This window comes from Carcharodon carcharias, chromosome 18, assembly GCF_017639515.1.
Source record: "Carcharodon carcharias isolate sCarCar2 chromosome 18, sCarCar2.pri, whole genome shotgun sequence".
Taxonomy (NCBI): domain Eukaryota; kingdom Metazoa; phylum Chordata; class Chondrichthyes; order Lamniformes; family Lamnidae; genus Carcharodon; species Carcharodon carcharias.
Genome location: NC_054484.1, coordinates 84,423,483 through 84,442,324, shown reverse-complemented (window position 1 = coordinate 84,442,324; position 18,842 = coordinate 84,423,483). Strand labels below are relative to the sequence as shown.

Genomic DNA, 18,842 nt, shown 5'->3' with positions numbered 1-18,842 from the left:
CGCACCTGGTGTTTGTTATGGACAATCCATGACTAGCACAGAAGTCCAATAACAACTCACCACTCGGGTTCAGATCGGGGAGGCTGTTCCTCCCAGTCACCCCTCTCCAGGTATCCCCCTTTGTTGCCTGCGTAAGCATTGAAGTCACTCAGTGAGACAACAGAGTCGCTTGGTGGCACCCTATCGAGCACCAAGCCACCATCTCGAAGAAGGTGAGCACTCCGAGCTGCTGTTTGCTGCATAAACGCAAACAACAAGCTTTCCTCTCTGAGGCCCAAAGCCTGACTGAGGTGACCTTCTCATCCACTGAGACAAATTGCAAACGTGTGGCACCCAGCCAGGGACTTGCAAGCATGCCCACACCCACCTGGGGCCTCTCAGGGGGGCCATTCTGGAGTAGGAGAGAGACCACCCTCAATTGAGAAGTTTGGTTCCAGAGCCAATTCTACGTGTGGCAGTATGGCAGCGAGCGAGACACTTTAATCCTAATGTTTTCATGCAAATACCTCCTGGTAATAATTAGGTATAATGAGATACAACAGTTCAGAAGAGTCTGTAGTGTAATTATTCTGAGAAAGGTACATAGTGATGCTTAACCACTAAGTTATCCCAGCATGCTGCTTGTTCTATTAAATTTTGCACAATACTGTGCATTTGGCTCTATGTAATAACATTCAAACTATACCTGAAAAGTATGATAAAAATGAGTCAAGCTTTTATGTTTCAGCAATGGGACAGTAAAGAAGCACAGGTAAGTAACAAGGGGGACGCTAAACTAATACGGCTGTAACTAGAACTTGTGTCAAACCTGAATGAGAAACCGAGCTCTCTAGACAAAGGAGAATTTATGGAGGAAGAGGGAGAAGAGGGAGACAATAGCACAATATAGAACAAAAGGTAAACTGGAGAGTTTTAAAAAGGCAGAAATTATCGTGTCTGAGGAATCATGGCTGTCTTAAGTGACCAAGCCTAAGTAAACGTGGGACAAAAAAATGCAGTTTTTTTTGAATCCAGAAAAAAAAATTTAAGACATGCACACCTTTACATCTATGCAAACAATTTTAACAACAAATTTGACTTCTGTCACAAGACAATGCATCTGCACACTACACACAACATACCGCAAACACAAAGGAAGGAAATTGCAGAAATGGTGCTTTGCAATCGAAGCAGGAGTTTTCAGTTAAAATTAGCACAAGGATGATAATTCCTCCTGCCATAACAGAAACATGCTCATGCTCTGGCAAGTACATTCCTCAACTCATACCTCCTGCAGCAGATCAGCTTGTTCGATTGCTTTCAGTACATTCTTCTTTGAAGTCTCCTGCACTTCTCCTCCTAACAAGAACTCATCCAAGATAAAATAAGCCTTCTCAAAGTTAAAGATAATGTCAAGTTCGCAGACCTTCAAAAGGAGGGAAACAAAAGTATGGTGATTACACAGCACACTTGGTTTAGATCTCACCCAATATTAACACAGACAATATTTTATAACTTGAGTAACTATAATTTTTTTTATAAATTGTGCCAAATAAGTTTCTAATCTGCAAATACCAGGCATGCAGGATTCCCAATCCTCAAGGCAATTCAGCCAAGTTGAGTGAGTGGGCAAATATATGGCAGATGCTGTATAAAGTGGATAACTGAAGTTATCCACTTCGGGTAGGAAAAACAGAATGGCAGAGTATTATTTAAATGGTGATAGATGGGAAATGTTGATGTACAAAGGGACCTACCTCGGTGCTCTTGTACACCAATCACTGAAAGCAAACACACAGGTGCAGCAAGCAGTTAAGAAGGCAAATGATCTGTATTCACTGGAGTTCAGAGAACGAGAGGGGATCTCATTGAAATGTATAAAATTCTGACAGGGCTAGACAAATTGGATGCAGGGATGACACTTCCTCTGGCTGGGGGGGGTCTAGAACAAGGGGTCACAGTCTCAGGATACGGGGTAGATCATTTAGGACTGAGATGAGGAGAAAATTCTTCACTCAGAGGGTGGTGAACCTGTGGAATTCTCTACCACAGAAGGTTGCGGAGGCCAAGTCACTGAATATATTTAAGAAGGAAATTTAAATATTTCTGAACTCTAAAGGCGTCAAGGGGTATGGGGAGAGAGCAGGAGCATGCTGTTGAGATAGAGGATCAGCCATGATCATATTGAATGGCAGTGCAGGCTCGAAGGGCCAAATGACCTCCTACTGCTCTTATTTTCTATGTTTCTAATCAAGGGAAGTGAGTAGCTTTATGTCAGCAATACTAATGTATTTGTCTTCACAAACAGATATAACATTTAGGAAGTGCAAGTTATGTATTTAATCACCATACCATTGACAGATGGTGCTACAAAAATACACTGTGACATGGAACTTCACAAGTTTGGAGTATTAACTAATTATACAAGATTCTGATTTGCTGCTGTATGGTCCATATTAAAGCTTACATTTACATAATAGTTACTGCAGGTTATATTTTGATTCACTTCCCTCATCATTTATGTCCTTTTTGCCAATCCCAATACCCATAACTGTACACTTCCAAATTCAGGTCTGCAATAGAGGGGAATTAAGGTTAAGTGCTACATGGCAATAATAATTCTAGCCTTTCAATTAATCTTGTAAAAAAATTGGGTTTAAATTCATAAAAGCCCCTTTTACAGAATATTGGTTCATGACATTATTCCAAATCCAATTCCAAGATCTCAAATCAATGATAAAATTTTGTTAAAGGAACATAAGAAATAGGAGCAAGAGGAGGCCATTCATCCTATCAAGCCTGCTCCACCATTCAATAAGGTCATGGCTACTCCAATTGTGACCTCAACTCCACTTTCCTGACTGACCCCATAATCCTTGACTTCCTTGTAGATCAAAAAATCTGTCTAACTCAGCCTTGAATATATTCAATGATCCAGCCTCCACTGCTCTCTGTGGAAGAGAATTCCAAAGACTAACAACCCTATGAGAAAAGAAATTCCTCCTCATCCCAGTTTTAAATGAGAGACCCCTTATTTTGAATCTGTGCCCCCTAGTTCTAGATTGCCCCACAAGGGAAAATATCCTCTTGGCTTCTACCTTGTCGAGTCCCCTCATCAGCTTATAAGTTTCAATAAATAAGATCATCTCTCATTCTTCTAAGCTCCAACGAAAGCTCAATCTTTCCTCATAAGACAATCCCTCCAGCCCAGAAATCAACCTAGTGAACCTTCTCTAAACTGCTTCCAATGCAAGTATATCTCTTGTTATTAAAAAAGGTTTCAAACTGAAATGCACCAGAGATGGCCATGTACATAATTCAGGTGGTCAACTTGAAAATTATACCCATAAATGTACATACCAATCCAATTAAATGTTCTGACCACTATGTGTGTGTCCATAGCAAAATGGATGGGTCAACCTCCTGGTTGCTATTAGTATAGCCTCTGATAGAATGTGCATCATTAGAATGAAATGAATGAAAGTTGCCATTGTCCCAGAGGACCACAGGCTACTCTCTCATTAGAGAGAGATGACTGGTGCTGAGTTTAACCTGAGGGTCACTACACCTCAGGTGAGGGGCGAGGTTGACCTCAGCTAGCACAGGAATTGAACCTGCACTGTTGGCATCACTATCACAAACCAACCATCCAGCCAACTGAGCTAACTGAGCACGCCTAATACTAAGCCATTGATGTCATACAACTCCTTAGGTTGGTTGTCAGCATTGTGGAATCAGACCCTGCTTCTTGACAATTGAAAGTGAGGGGGCAGCTTTGAATGAGAATATTTTGGAAGAGAAGATGATCCTGCTCTGAGGGCTTTTTCCTTTTTGGAAAGTTTTCATACCAGCAAGTCAAAAATTTAATCTCCAAAATTAAACAAAATAAGTAAATGACATGATTCACCTTGAAGGAAGAAAATGAACAGATAACTAAAATGTACTATGTCTTTGACAGCCATTAAACTTGTTCAATGCTCTGAATAATTAGTCAATTCCAATCTGGATTAAATTGGGCTTTTGATCTGAACCTTGAATAATGAGATTTCCCCTTTGTATATTTATCAGATAGTATACATCAGGATAAACAGCACTTAAGAAACTTACAAGCAGACAGATCTGTTCAATGGTGTATGAAAAGGACTGTCTGAGAGGCACATGACTTCATAATCTATCTTGCAGTCACACCTTCCAATTTTAAATATCAGTCACATTTGCCATGCACAAAGGCTGTTATTATATATAAAATGAATCAAAGGTTTTCAACTCACACTTCCAAAATACTTGTCTAGGAGTTCAACATAACGATGGATAATCTCAAGGGTTATGAGCTCATTGTCCTGGTCCTCAATAGCACAGCAGAAATAAAGACTTGCATACCTACACAAACATAATATTTCAGTCACATAAGTTATTAAAACCATTGCACCCTACCTGAAAGCATCAACCCAGAGGACTGACTACAGGAATTTTAAGGAAAATACTGTTTTACACTTCTAAAGTAAACCTCAAAATACATGTTAAATTAACATATGTTGAGCTCCAGTCTACATGCATCCAATATTAATAAGCATTTTTAGACATTTATTAAATCCATACCGAAATGAACAAATTAATGGCACTAAACTCATAACTAGTGGGGTTGAATTCACCCTCTATGGAAATAATATGGAAAAACTAAACATTTGCAGAGCATTTTTCACATTTTCAGGATGTCACAAAGCACTGAAAAAACAGAACTTTAAAATGCAGCATGACCAAATTCCACTCAGCTGAAAGTCAAGACAACTCCTCCAGCAAGCAGCTTTTGTTTATGTGCACAGCACAGGTACGATGAAAAAAAAACTAAATGTACAACCTGTCAGTCACTGCACAATCTAAAATACAGAAGTGATTTTAAAACACCAGAAATGACACTTCAATGTCAGGGCTGAACGAACGTAGGAGAAAACTTGCTGCAAGGGCTAAATAAAAGAGGGGTGGTGGAAAGACATTATTTGTCCAATTTTTAGCCCGAATGTAAAGGAGGTCAAATTACAATACAAGCCTTAAACTAACAGCGTATCGAAAAATCTATCTCCAACTCATCCTTCAATGTCTGCTGCTCTTGTACATTTTATTCCTGGTCTCTGTATTGAGAATCGTCCTGTCCTTGCATCAGGGCAAGGTGACAGGGAGCAGAATAAACATCAGGAGCTGAAGTTCAATAAAAAAAGGGCAAAAAGCACATGTTGTCACAGGCATGACTAGGGAGTCAGTTAGTGGCAGCAGCCACACAAAGATGCAGCTGACAAAGAGAAGAGGCTGTCTGACAAGTGGATAAAATATCCTTTTAATATGATCAAATCACTGACAGTGATCAGAGACACTGATCAGGATGAAAGTGTGTTTGAGACTTGGAGGAACAGAAGTAAAAAGGTCAAAGGTGTCATCTCAGAACAAGTCATAGAGTCATAGAGGTCTACAGCACAGAAAAAGACCATCGAGTCTGCGCCAGTCAAACAAGTATCTAACTATTCTTATCCCATTTTCCAGCACTAGGCCCATAGCCTTCTATGCGATGGCATCGCAAATGCACATCCAAATACTTCTTAAATGTTATGAGGGTTTCTGCCTCTACCACCCTTTCAGGCAGTGAGCTCCAGATTCCCACCACCCCCTGGGTGAAAAAATTCTTCCTCATATCCCCTCTAAATCTCCTGCCCCTTACCTTAAATCTATGCCCCCTGGTTATTGATCTCTCCACCAAGGGGAAAAGTTCTTTCCTGTCTACCCTATCTAAGCCCCTCAAAATTTTATACACCTCAATCATGTCCCTCCTCAATCTCCTCTGCTCCAGGGAAAATAACCCCAGTCTATCCAATCTCTCCACATAACTAAAACTCTCCAGCCCAGGCAACATCCTGGTAAATCTCCTCTGCAATCACATCCTTCCTATCATGCAGATTCCAGAACTGCACGCAATACTCTAGCTGTGGCCTAACTAGGATCTTATACAGTTCCAGCATAACCTCCCTGTTCTTATATTCTATGCATCAGCTAATAAAGGCAAGTATCCCATGTGCCTTCTTAGCCACCTTATCTACCTGTCCCACTACCTTAAGGGACCAGTGGACATGCATATCAAGGTCCTGCTGATCCTCAGTACTTCCCAGGGTCCTCCCATTCATCGTGTATTCCCGTGCCTTGTTTGTCTTGCCCAAGTGCATCACGTCACACTTATCCGGATTAAATTCCGTTTGCCATCGACCAGCTCATTTGACCAACCCGTCTATATCCTCCTGTAATCTAAGGCTATCCTCCTCACTATTTACCACCCCACCAATTTTTGCGTCATCCGCAAACTTACTGATCAACCCCCCTACATTCAAGTCTAAATCGTTTATATATACCACAAACAGCACGGGACCCAACACTGATCCCTGTGGAACCCCACTAGACACAGGCATCCAGTCACAAAAACACCCCTCGACCATCACCCTCTGCTTCCTGACACTCAGCCAATTCTGGATCCAATTTGCCAAATTGCCTTGGATCCCATGGGCTCTTACCTTCGTTATCAATCTCCCATGTGGGACCTTATCAAAAGCCTTGCAGAAGTCCAAGTAGACCACGTCACAGGCATTGCCCTCATCTACACACCTGGTCACCACTTCGAAAAATTCAATCAAATTGGTCAGACATGACCTCCGCTTAACAAAACCATGCTGACTGTCCTTGATCAATCCCTGCCTCTCCAAATGTAGATTAATTCTGTCCCTCAGAATTGCTTCCAATAGTTTCCCCACCACTGAGGTTAGATTGTATGGCCTGTAGTTGCCTGGTTTATCCCTTCTTCCCTTCTTGAATAATGGTACCACCAGTTATTCTGTCCTCCAGTCCTCTGGCACCTCTCCTGTGGCCAGAGAGGTATTGAAAATTATTGCCAGCACCCCTGCTATCTCCTCCCTTGCCTCACTCAACAGCCTGGGATACATTTCATCCCGGACTGGAGATTTATTTACTTTTAAGCCCGCCAGACCACTTAGAGCCTCCTCATTATCTATGCTAATTTCTTTAATTATATCACAGTCCTTCTGCCTGATTTCCATACCCACGTCGTCCCTCTCACTTGTGATCATCGACATAAGGTATTCATTTAGAACCCTATCTACGTCTTCCAGCTCCACACACAAATTGCTACTAGGGTCCTTACTCTTTCCCTAGTTATCCTCTTACTCTTAATGTATTTGTAAAATAACTTTGGATTTTCCTTTATTTTGCCTGCCAAAGTTTTTTCATGCCCCTTTTTGCTCTCCTAATTTCCTTTCTAAGTTCCCCTACACATTCTATACTCCGCTAGGGCCTCCACTGTTTTGAGCTCTCGGTATCTGCCATAAGCCTCCCTTTTTCTCTTTACCCAATCCCATATATCCCTCAACATCCAGGGTTCCCTGGATTTGTTGGTCCCACTCTTTGTCTGTACTGGAATATGTTGGCTCTGTACTCTCCCTATTTCCTTCTTGAATGAGTCCCACTGCTCTGACACAGATTTACCTAAAAGTAGCTGCTCCCAGTTCACTAGGCCAAATCATATCTGATATTATTAAAATCAGCCTTCCCCCAATTTAGGACTCTGATTTCTGGCCCATCCTTGTCCTTTTCCCTAACAACCTTGAATCTAATGGAGTTATGATCACTATGTGCAAAATGCTCCCCCGCTGATACCTCTAGCACTTGCCCAGCTTCATTCCCTAAAATTAATTCCAGGATCGACCCCACCCCTCTTGTAGGACCTGCTACGTACTGGCTTAAAAAGCTCTCCTGGACGCATTTTAAGAATTCCACTCCCTCTAAACCTATCACACTATGACTAACTCAGTTAATATTGGGGAAGTTGAAATCTCACTATTACTGCCCTATTATATTTATTCTTCTCTGAAATTTGCCTACATATCTCCTTTTCTATTTCTCTCTGACTGTTTGGGGGCCTATAGTACACTCCCAACAATGCAATTGCCCCTTTTTTGTTTTTCAGTTCTACCCATATGGCTTCATTTGAGGAGCCTTCTAAGAAGTCATCCCTCCTTACTGCTATAATTGATTCCTTGATCAATATTGCAACACCCTCTCCTCTTTTACCTCCTTCCCTGTCTCGCCTGAAGACCCTATGTCCTGGAATATTGAGCTGCCAATCCTGTCCCTCTCTCAACCATGTCTCTGTGACAGCAATGACATCATACTTCCATGTGTTAATCTGTGCCCTCAACTCTTCTGCTTTATTTATCAGACTCCTTGCATTAAAATACCATCCAACATTGCCAAACTCCCTTGTGCCTTAACTGGCCTATACTTTCTATTCCTTCCAGACTCACTTGCTCTCTCTTCTAACTTTGGCTGTGCATCTCCCCCTGCTGAACCTCCTCTCAGGATCCCATTCCCCTGCCAAGTTAGTTTAATCCCTCCCCAACAGCACTAGCAAATGTCCCTGCAAGGATGTTGGTCCCATACCGGTTCAGGTGCAACCTGTCCGCCTTGTACAGATCCCACCCCCAGAAAGGTCCCCAATGTCCCAGAAATCTAAAGCCCTCCCTCCTGCACTATCTCTCCAGCCACGCATTCATCTTGACTAACCTCCTATTTCTATACTTACTAGCATGTGGCACTGGAAGTAATCCAGAGATTACTACCTTTGAGGTCCTGTTTTTTAATCTGCTTCCTAGCTCCCTAAATTCCGCTTGCAGGACCTCATCCCTCTTTCTACCTATGTCGTTGGTACCAATATGTACCACAATCTCTGTTTGCCCTCCCTCTTTAGGATGTCCTGCAGCCGTTCAGTGACTTCCTTGACTCTGGCACCAGGGAGACAACATACCATGCTGAATCACATCTATGGCTGCAGAAACGCCTGTCTGTTTCTCTTACTTTTGAGTCTCTTCTCTTTCTTCTCCCCCCATGTGCAGCTGAGCCACTCTCAGTGCCATGAGCATAGCTGCATGCCCCAGAGGAACCGTCCCTCTCACTGTTTTCCAACACAGAAAAACGGGTTCTTGAGCGAGATGCACTGACTACCTGCCTGACACCTTTCTTCTGACTGATGGTCACCCATTCCCTCTCTGTCTGCACTTCCGTAAGCTGTGGGGTGACCAGGTCTAAAAACGTGCTATCCACGCAACTCTCAGCCTCGCGGATGCACCTCAGCGCCTCCAGCTGCCGCTCAAGCTCCAAAACTCGGAGCTCAAGTAGCTGCAGCTGGTGGCACTTCCTGCATACGTGGTCAGTCAGAGCGCAAAGAGCATCTAGGACTTCTCACATGTTGCAGGCAGTACATAACATCATCTACTATTTGTTGATGGTCTGAATCATTCTTCCTGAAAACATTTACAGCCGCTGTTCGCTCCCCACATGAAGAAATACTTTCTGGCACTGGATGCATAGAATGACAGAATACTCAGCACAGAACCAGACCATTCAGCCCAATCAGTCTATGGCTGTGTTTATGCTTCAATTGAGCATCCTCCCAACCCCATCTCATCTGACTGTATTAGCAAAAATCCTCCAGTGCCATTTTCCTCATACACCTGTATTTAAAGGGGAGGGTGTACATCGATAACTATTCATTTAAAACACTCCCTTTGGTAGTAACTTTGCTCTAAGTGAAAAATTCTGTTTACTATAATAAACATTTTCATAATTTTAAAGATCTCCATTAGGTCATCCACAGCCATCTGCTTTCAAGTTGACAGGGGGAGGATCACAGCAAGAAAACCAAACCAATGCACCATCGACACACTCCGGTGACTGTCAGCACACCCCGCACTGCCCACCGACACATGCCCAGCCCCCACCATACGCCCAGGCCCCACCCCCCCCCTCACGCGCCCAGACTCCAACCCCACCCTACCGACAAGCATCCAGAGCACCACCACCCTACCGACACACACCCAGCCCCCCCGACTCCACCAACCTGCACCCAGAGGCACCCTTCTCAGCTAACACACTTCACCAATATTCCTGCTACAGAATAGATAATTCTGAAGAAATGATAAAGCAGCTGACTATCCCAGTAATGATATATACACTCCAGAGCTAAAAGAGAATGTCTGAATTCCAACCTTTTATACACAATCTTCAGGTCTCTCCATTCCAGAAAGCTGCACATCTTGGGTTTGCGAGCCAAGACTGTCTGGACAAGCTCCCTTGTAATTTTTTTCTTTTCTTTATCTGACAGGGGAACATACCATTTTTGCAGTCGAAGTTTCCCTTGACGGCTAAAAAGCAGCATAAACTGCATCTGTTAAGAGAAGTTCAAGCATTAGCAGATAGCATTATTTTGATTCTTTTCACGATCATTAATGATATTTAATTTATGGCACAGAAACAGACCGTTTGCACCAACAGGTTTAAGCCAGTGTTTATCCTCGATACCAACCTCCTTCCACCTTATTCCATCTCTCTCTCTCAACCTCCTTCCACCTTATTCCATCTCTCTCTCTCAACCTCCTTCCACCTTATTCCATCTCTCTCTCTCAACCTCCTTCCACCTTATTCCATCTCTCTCTCTCAACCTCCTTCCACCTTATTCCATCTCTCTCTCAACCTCCTTCCACTTTATTCCATCTCACTCTCTTCACGAACTTGCTCTCGTGTGGATACACTAAAACATTAAATAATTCAGCATAAACTTTCCTCACATGTATGACTAGTTCCAGGCTGCACATAAGGCAAAAAACCATTGGACAAGTGACAAGCTAAATAGAAGAGTTTGCCAGCCCAAATACTTAAATAAACCAACAACAAAAACAATTTAAAAAACACAAGTAAGGAATCTCTTGGGGTAACACAGTTGGCAAGGGCATAACCCACATCATCCCCACATTTGTCAAAGCAGTACACCGACATAAGTTTTAATATTTGATAGATTTCTTATCTTTCCTCTATCCACTCCGTTTTATCCCAGGCTCTGTTATTAATCTCTATCATCTTCCAGTTCAAATGAAAGGACAGCAAATTGAAACACTATCTCTGCACAGATGCTACCTGGCTTCATATTTCAGATTTTCAGCACCCACATATTTTGCCTTAAAGGATGAATCCTTTGTTCTTTCAGTTTTTAATTTTTGTTTCTGGGTTAGTAACAAGGACACAGAATCTGAAAGCCAATGCACAAGGTGGCACCTAGATGGTAAGTACTCTTTTTCCCATCCGATAAGCCAAACAAAACACTAGCAAAGTACAACCCCAATTTATAAGTGGTTTCTCCACTTGACTGTAGATGCTGCGCTTGTCCAATTCCAAGAAGGTACTCCTTAACTCCATCATTAAAGAGCCAAATTGTCCAAACATGGACAAAAGAGCTGAACTCATGAGGTGAGGTGAGAGTGGCTGTCCTTGACATCAAGGCAGCATTTGACCGAGTGTGACCTCAAGGAACCTTGGCAAAATTGAAGTCAATGGGAATCGGGGGAAACTCTCCACCAGTTGGAATCTGGCATAAAAGAAGATGGTTGTGGCTGTTGAAGGTCAATCAGCTCAGCCCTGGGATATCGCTGCAGGAGTTCCTCAGTCCTAGGCCCAACCATCCTCAGCTGCTTCATCGATGACCTTCCTTCCATCATTAGGTCAGAAGTGGGGATGTTCACTGATAATTGCACCATTCGTAACTCCTCAGATGCCGAAGCAGTCCATGTCCAAAGGCAGCAAGACCTGGACAATATCCCAGGCTTGAGCAGACAAGTGGCAAGTAACATTCATGCCACGCAAAGACCATCTCCAACAAGAGAACATCTAACCATCTTTCCTTGATATTCAATGGCATTACTATCACTGAATCCCCCACTATTGATGTCCTGGGTGTTTACCATTAACCAGAAATTGAACTGGACCAGTCACATAAATAACATGGCTACAAAAGCATGTCAGAGGCTGGGAATTCTGCAGAGAGTAACTCACCTCCTGACTTCCCAAAGCCTGTCCACCACCTAGAAGTCTCAAGTCAGGAGTGTGATGGAATACACCCCACTTGGCCAAATGAGTGCAGCTCCAACAATACTCAGGAAGTTCGACACCATCCAGAATAAAGCAGTCTGCTTGATCAGCACCCCATCCACAAACTTAAATATCCACTCCCTCCACAGCACAGTGGTACCAGCGTGTACCATCTACAAGATGCACTGCAGCAACTCACCAAGCCTCCTTCAACAGCACCTTCCAAACCCATGATCTCTACCACCTAGAAGGACAAGGGCAGCAGACACATGGGAACACCACCACCTGGTAGTTCCCCTCTAAGCAACACACCATCCTGACTTAGTTCCTTCACTGTCACTGGGTCAAAATCCTAGAACTGCCCCCTAACAGCACTTTGGGTGTACCTATACCACATGGACTGCAGCAGTTCAAGGAGGCAGCTCAACACCACCTTCTCAAGGGCAATTAGGAATGAGCAATAAATGCTGGACTAGCCAGCAACGCCCACATACCATGAAAGAATAAACTAGTTAAAATGAATGCATTAAAATGTTCTTTGATCCTTCAGTCTCCAGCTAGCCTTCTAATGCTTACTGAACCATTTCATATTAAAGCTTCACTGCAGTGTAAGTGTATATTGAAAAAAGATAATATCAGTAGTTAGCAAATCTCTCATTAGTTCTTTCACTAGGTAGGAAATTATCAAACAGGACCTCAATAGTATTGTCCGAATTATCCCCGGCACCATATATGTCTGCATAGTCAGTATGAACAGCGTGGTACCAAATTAAGCAGAACTTCAAAGGTAATAATCTCTGGATTATTACCTGAGCCATGTTCAACTTGGCATAGGGCAAATAAGATTAGAGAGATGAATGCATGGCTCAAAGGCTGGTGTGGGGGAAGTGGGTTCAGATCTGACAGCCATTACGGAGACCTGACTGCAGGGTGACGATTGGGTCCTGAATATTGAGGGTATATGACATTGAAGAAGAAAAGGAAGCTAGAGGTAACACTATTGATCAAGGATGGCATTGATGCAATAGTTAGAGATGACCTTGGTTCAAGTGATCGGGATGTAGAATCGGTTTGGGTGGAGATGCGGAATAGTAGGGGAAATAAGTCACTATTGAGAGTGGTTTACAGGCCCCCTAACAGTAACCACAATGTAAGACAAAGTATACAAGAAATATTGGGTGTTTGCAATAAAGGGACAGCAATAACCATGGGTGATTTTAATCTACAAAAATCAGATTGGCAGTAGTAGCCTGGATGAGGAGTTCATAGAATGCTTTCAAGCAAGAGAGTCAAAGGTTATCGGGGTTGATGGAATTTGAAACACAAACAGATCAGCCATGATCTTAGTGAATGGTGGAGCAGACTCAAGGGGCCGAACGGCCTATTTCTGCTCCTATTTCGTATCTATGTTCATATGAAAGGATGCCCCAGAGGGGTCAAGGGCAAAACCTATTTGGCTAGAGTTAAGGAACAAAAAAGGTGCAATTACATTGCTTGGTGTAGTTAATAGACCAGCAACTAACATGAAAGATGTAGAGAAACAAATTTGCAAGGAAATTACAGAGAAGTGCAAGAATTATAGAGTAGTTATAATGGGGGACTTTAATTATCTGAATTCAAACCATATAGACTGGGATGATAGTAGCGTAAAGGACAGAGAGGGGCAAGAGTTTCTTGGACAATGCTAAGGAAAGAGCATAACAAACCCATTGTTAAGGATTTGCTAAGGGAAAATCGTGATTAACTAACCTACTTGAGTTTCTTGATCAAGTAGAGAGGGCTGATGAGGGTCATGCTGTTGATGTGATGTACATGGACTTGCAAAAGGCAACTGATAAAGTGCCACACAAACTTTTGAACAAGTTAGAGCTCGTGGAATAAAAGGCTCAGTGGCATCATCAATACAAAATTGGCTGAATGTTAGGAAACAAAGAGAAGTGGTTAATGATGGTTGTTTACCGAACTGCAGAAAAGTATATAGTGAAGTTCCTCAGGGGTTGTGTTATCTTCCTGATAATAATGACCTAGACCTTAGTGTACTAGGCACAATTTCAAATTTCACAGGTGATACAAAACTTGGAAGTAATGTGAACCACGAAGAGGTTAGTATTAAACTTGGAAAGGACATTAAATGGTTCTGGATTGGGCAAACAAATGACAGATGAAATTTAATGCAGAGGAGTGTAAAGTGATTCATTTTGGTAGGAAGAATGGAGAGAGACCATATAAAATAAAGGGTCCAATTCTAAAGAGGGTGCAGGAACAGAGGGATCAGGATGTACAAATTACTGAAGGTGACAGGAGAAGTTGAAAACACAGTTAACAATGCATACACTGGGCTTTATCAATAGGAGCACAGAGTACAAAAGCAAGGAAGTTATGTTAAACCTGTATAAAACACACACTTTGGCAAGGATGTGAAGCCAATAGAGAGATTACAGAAAAGATTCATGAGAATGGTTCTAGGGATGAGTCACTTCAGTTACGCAGATAGATAGGAGAAGTTGGGATTGTTCTCCCTGGAGAAGGTTAAGAGGAGATTTGATAGATGTATTCAAAATCATGAGGGGTCTGGAGAAAAAAAGGTAAGAAATTCTTTCCATTGGTGGAAGATGGCGAGCCAAAGGGCACAGATTTAAGGTTAAGCGGCGAAAGAAGCAATGGTGACATGAGGGAAAACTTCTCACAGTGAGTCGTTAGGATCTGGAATACACTGCATGAGTGTGTGATGGAGGCAAAGTCAATTGAGGCTTTCAAAAGGGAAATGAAGAGCCAGTAAAGATACAATGGCCCGGCGGTCCCTGTACTATAACCTCAAACCTGCTTTGCATTCAATAAGATCATGGCTGATCCGATTGTGGCCTTAGCTCCACTTTTCTGCTGCCCACCGCCCCCCCCACCCCACAACTCAAATAACCATCGACTCCCCTGTAATTAAAAATGTAACTCAGTCATGAATATATTGAATAACCCAGCCTCCACTGCTCTCTGAGGTAGAGAATTCCAAAAATTAATAACCCTCCCGAGAGAAGAAATTCCTCCTGATGTCCGTTTTAAATGGAAGACTACTGATCTTGAAGCTATGCCCTCTAGTTCTAGATTCCACAAAAGGGAACCATCCTCTCAGCATCCAACCTGTCGAATCAAGCCTTTCAGTTTTATATGTTTCGATAAGATCAGCTCTCATTCTTGTAAACTCCAATGAGCATAGGCCCAACATGCTCAACATTGGGGGTTTGTGCGCTCCCTCTGACACCTCTGCATATTCCAGAAGTCTCACGATGTGTTTTGTGTCTTCCTGAATAAACCTTCTCCATTTTGGTCGGCCACAAGCCAGAGTCTCCCATGAGTCAGCAGGTACGTTTGACCTCTTCAAGGATGCTTTGAGGACATCTCTAAAGCGTTTCAGCTGCCCTCCTAGGTTTCTCCTGCCGCAAACAAGTTCTGTTAAAGCAGTTGCTTCGGGAGTCTAGTGAGAGGCAGACGAATAACATGTCCCAACCAGAGAAGCTAGTTTTGAGTGATTTGCACTGCAATGTTGGGCCAATTGGCTTGGGAGAGGACGCTGTTGCTGAATCCGCTTTTTTGCCACCCAATTTGGAGGATCTTGCGAAGGCACTACTGGCTGTACTTCTCCAGTGCTTGTAGGTGCCTGCTGTAGGTTGTCAAAGTCTCCAAAGCATATAGCAGCATGGGGATCACAGCTGCCCAGTAAACCAAATACTCTTTTCCTCAATCAGCTGAGCTAGCATATTGGAGGCGATGATGGATTTTGTCATCTATATCTGCCTTTGTAGAGAGGAGGCTCCCAAGACACGGAAAGTGGTCCATATTTTCCAAGATCTCACCATAATGACTTTTGAAACCACCATGCACAATCCACACTGTCGACACAAGCCATTTTGCAGACTCAAGACCATTTCTAAACTTGGACTGATGGGAAAGGGGAACACAGCAAGTTTTTATTCTTCTCCCATTAGGCTTAACTCCAAATAATTGATCAATTCAAACTTATTCTTTACACAAAGGCACAGGCAGCCTGGGAACTGAAAGTCAAATTTCAAACTTGATCTAAATCTGAAAATACAGAATTACATTTGCTTTATTTTATTTTAATATAATCCCCAATATTGCTAGTATTTTGAAAGACCGCTGGCCAGATCCGGTCACAAGTTTCCACCCGTTTAGTGTTAAAACAAATCTTATAATCTGCCAACAACACCCCTGCAACCTTGGCAGCATATGAACAAGTCACAAGCTTTGAGCAAAACAGAAACATTAGAAAACAAACAGCTGAGGAAGATGAATAAATTTCATTAAATTATTTTTAGAATTCGCAGGAACTCCCAATAGTGAATGAAATGTGTGGAGAATGCAGCTTTAATTTTTTCTGATGACCATATTTTCCCAAGACAGAGTGCCTGAATGGACACAATAGAAGCATAGGAAAGTTACAGCAGAGAGGCCATTCAGCCCATCGTGTCTGCGCCAGCTGGAGAAGAAAAAACTAGCTGCCCATTCTAATCCCACCTTCCAGCACCTGGTCCATATCCTTGCAGATTCCAGCACTTTAGGTGCAGATCCAGGTGCCTTTTAAATGAGTTGAAGTTTTCTGCCTCCAGCACCAAACCAGGCAGCGAATTCCAAACACCCACCATCCTGAGTGAAGTTGCTTTTCCTCATGTCCCCTCTAATCCTTCTACCTATCACCTTAAATCTGTGCCTCCTGGTAACTGGCCTCTCCACTATGGGAAACGGCATCTCTGTCTACACTATCCAGGCTCCTCATAATCTTGTACACCTCAATCAGGTCCCTCAGTTCCAAGGAAAACAACTCCAACCTATCCAATCTTTCCTCATCGCTGCAATTTTCAAGCCCTGGAAATATTCCTGTAAATCTTCTCTGTACCCTCTCCAAAGCAACTGTATCCTTCCTGTAATGTGGTGACCAGAATTGTACACAAAATTCCAGCTGTGGCCAAACCAGAATTTTATACAGTTCCAGCATTACATCCTGCTTTTGTATTCTATACCTCGTCCAATAAAGGAAAGCATTCCATATGCTTTCTTTATCACCTTATCTGCCTGTCCTGCCACCTTCAGGGACCTACAGACATGCACACCAAGCTCTGTCACTTCCTCAACCCCTCTCATTATCCTCCTATTTATTGTGTATTCCCTAGCTTTGTTTGCTCTCCTCAAATACATTACCTCACGCTTCACTGGATTGAATTCCATCAGCCACTTTTCTGCCCACTTAAAACAAACCATTGATATCATTCTGGAGATAACAACTGTCCTCTTCACTATCAACCACACGGCCTATTTTTGTGTCATCTGCAAATTTCCCAATCATGCCTCCCACATTTAAGTCCAAATCATTAATATATACACAACAAACAGTAAGGGACCCAACACTGAGCCCCAACACAAGAAACCAATTTCTATTCACGAAAACATCCATCAACCATCACCTTTTGTTATCTGTCACTGAGCCAATTTTGAAACCAACTTGCCGCATTCCCTTGTATCCCATGTGCTCTTACTTTTCTGACCATTCTGCCATGTGGCAGCTTGTCCCTGCCTCCACAAACGCTGATCTGTGGAACACTGTTAGGCATTTGTAAAGATTTGCTATTGACAGTAACCCTCATACCCATTAAGGAACATTCAGATTAGAAATGATCTGTAGTTTGCACAAACAGGGAAGGATCTGGTTTATATTTTGTCAGTTAATTTAAAAAGTTCCACTGGTTTCCAGTATACTGGCAACACTCAGGAAAATCTCTCCCCCTGCTTGGTATGTTGGGGAGGATTGAGGGTTGTTCTCAGACCTGTGTACAGGTGGCCACTTGACTTACCTCCAGCTAATGTCACAGGGCCCTGGTTTACCACCATACTATCCCAAACAAGGGCCTTTTAACTTAGAAAAAATATATACTAAATCCTTCCCTGTTTGTGCGAACTACAGATCATTTCTAATCTGGAAGGCTCGATAATGAGTGTGAGGGCTAGTGCCAATAGCAAATCTTTACAAATAGCTAACGATGTTCCACAGATCAGGGTTTGCAGAGGCAGGGAAAGAGGGAGAACGGGGCACATGGGGGGGGGAGGGGGAACACGGGGCACTTGGGTGGGGGGGAGGGGACACTTGGGGGGGGAGGGGACACTTGGGGGGCAGGGGGAGAGGACACTTGAGGGGGCAGGGGGAGTGGACACTTGAGGGGGCAGGGGGAGTGGACACTTGAAGGGGAGGGGGAGGGTCACTTGGGGGAGGGGATTGGCTGTGGGTATCTCTCCCTCTTTCCCCCATACCCCGGGATCTCTCTCTCTCTCTCTCTCAGGCACAGGGCCCAGAACCCGGATCCGGCTGCAGTGGCTGTCATAAGCGACCCCCACTCCCCTTCCCCTCCACGCGACCCACGGCTCCAGGAGCTGGACTCCCCCCGCGAGAGCGGTCCTCTGCCCCTGCCTCACCCCCTCACCCTCACCGTGCTGTCCGGGTATCGGCGCCTCAGGACTGCCCGCTCTCCGTGCTCCTGACTCCGCATTAGCCCCGCCTCCTCACCCCTCAATGGACTATTAGCGGACAAAAGCCCGCCGTGTTCTGCACTCTGAGTGGTTCAATGGAATGGCCATCACTTTTCTATCCCGGACGAGCTGATGTTACTCATGGTGATTGGACAGGGTCTTTGTCCATCACGCAGATTGCGATCCCGCCCCTTTCCTGGGAAGGTGAATGGCAGTAAGCGACTGCAGCGATTGGCGAAGAAGCTGTCAATCACCTACTTGATCCGGGGCGGGGTTAGCGAGCAGGGGATACAACTGAATCTGTTTGAGGAGCAATGATTATCAAAACGGCCAAGAATTCCATCTAACCCCATCCCTAAACCATC

At 43.5% G+C, this 18,842-nt stretch overlaps 1 protein-coding gene across 2 annotated transcripts in view; it reads right to left on the bottom strand.

The window, feature by feature from the left end:
- Nucleotides 1-18,518, bottom strand: part of LOC121290376 (AP-1 complex subunit sigma-2) — a 49,420-nt gene extending 30,902 nt beyond the window's left edge. The window contains exons 1-4 of one of the 2 annotated variants that reach the window (XR_005945789.1): nucleotides 18,438-18,518; nucleotides 10,074-10,252; nucleotides 4,251-4,359; nucleotides 1,268-1,405 (exon numbers count right to left, since the gene is read on the bottom strand). Coding sequence is in view for 1 of the 2 variants with exons in the window: in XM_041210768.1 (XP_041066702.1) it covers nucleotides 1,268-1,405; nucleotides 4,251-4,359; nucleotides 10,074-10,252; nucleotides 18,438-18,497 (486 nt within the window). In the remaining variant the exon portion in view is untranslated. The remainder of the gene's footprint in view (nucleotides 1-1,267; nucleotides 1,406-4,250; nucleotides 4,360-10,073; nucleotides 10,253-18,437) is intronic. The other variant, XM_041210768.1, reaches the window with a different exon arrangement.
- Between the last annotated feature and the right edge of the window lie 324 nt (nucleotides 18,519-18,842).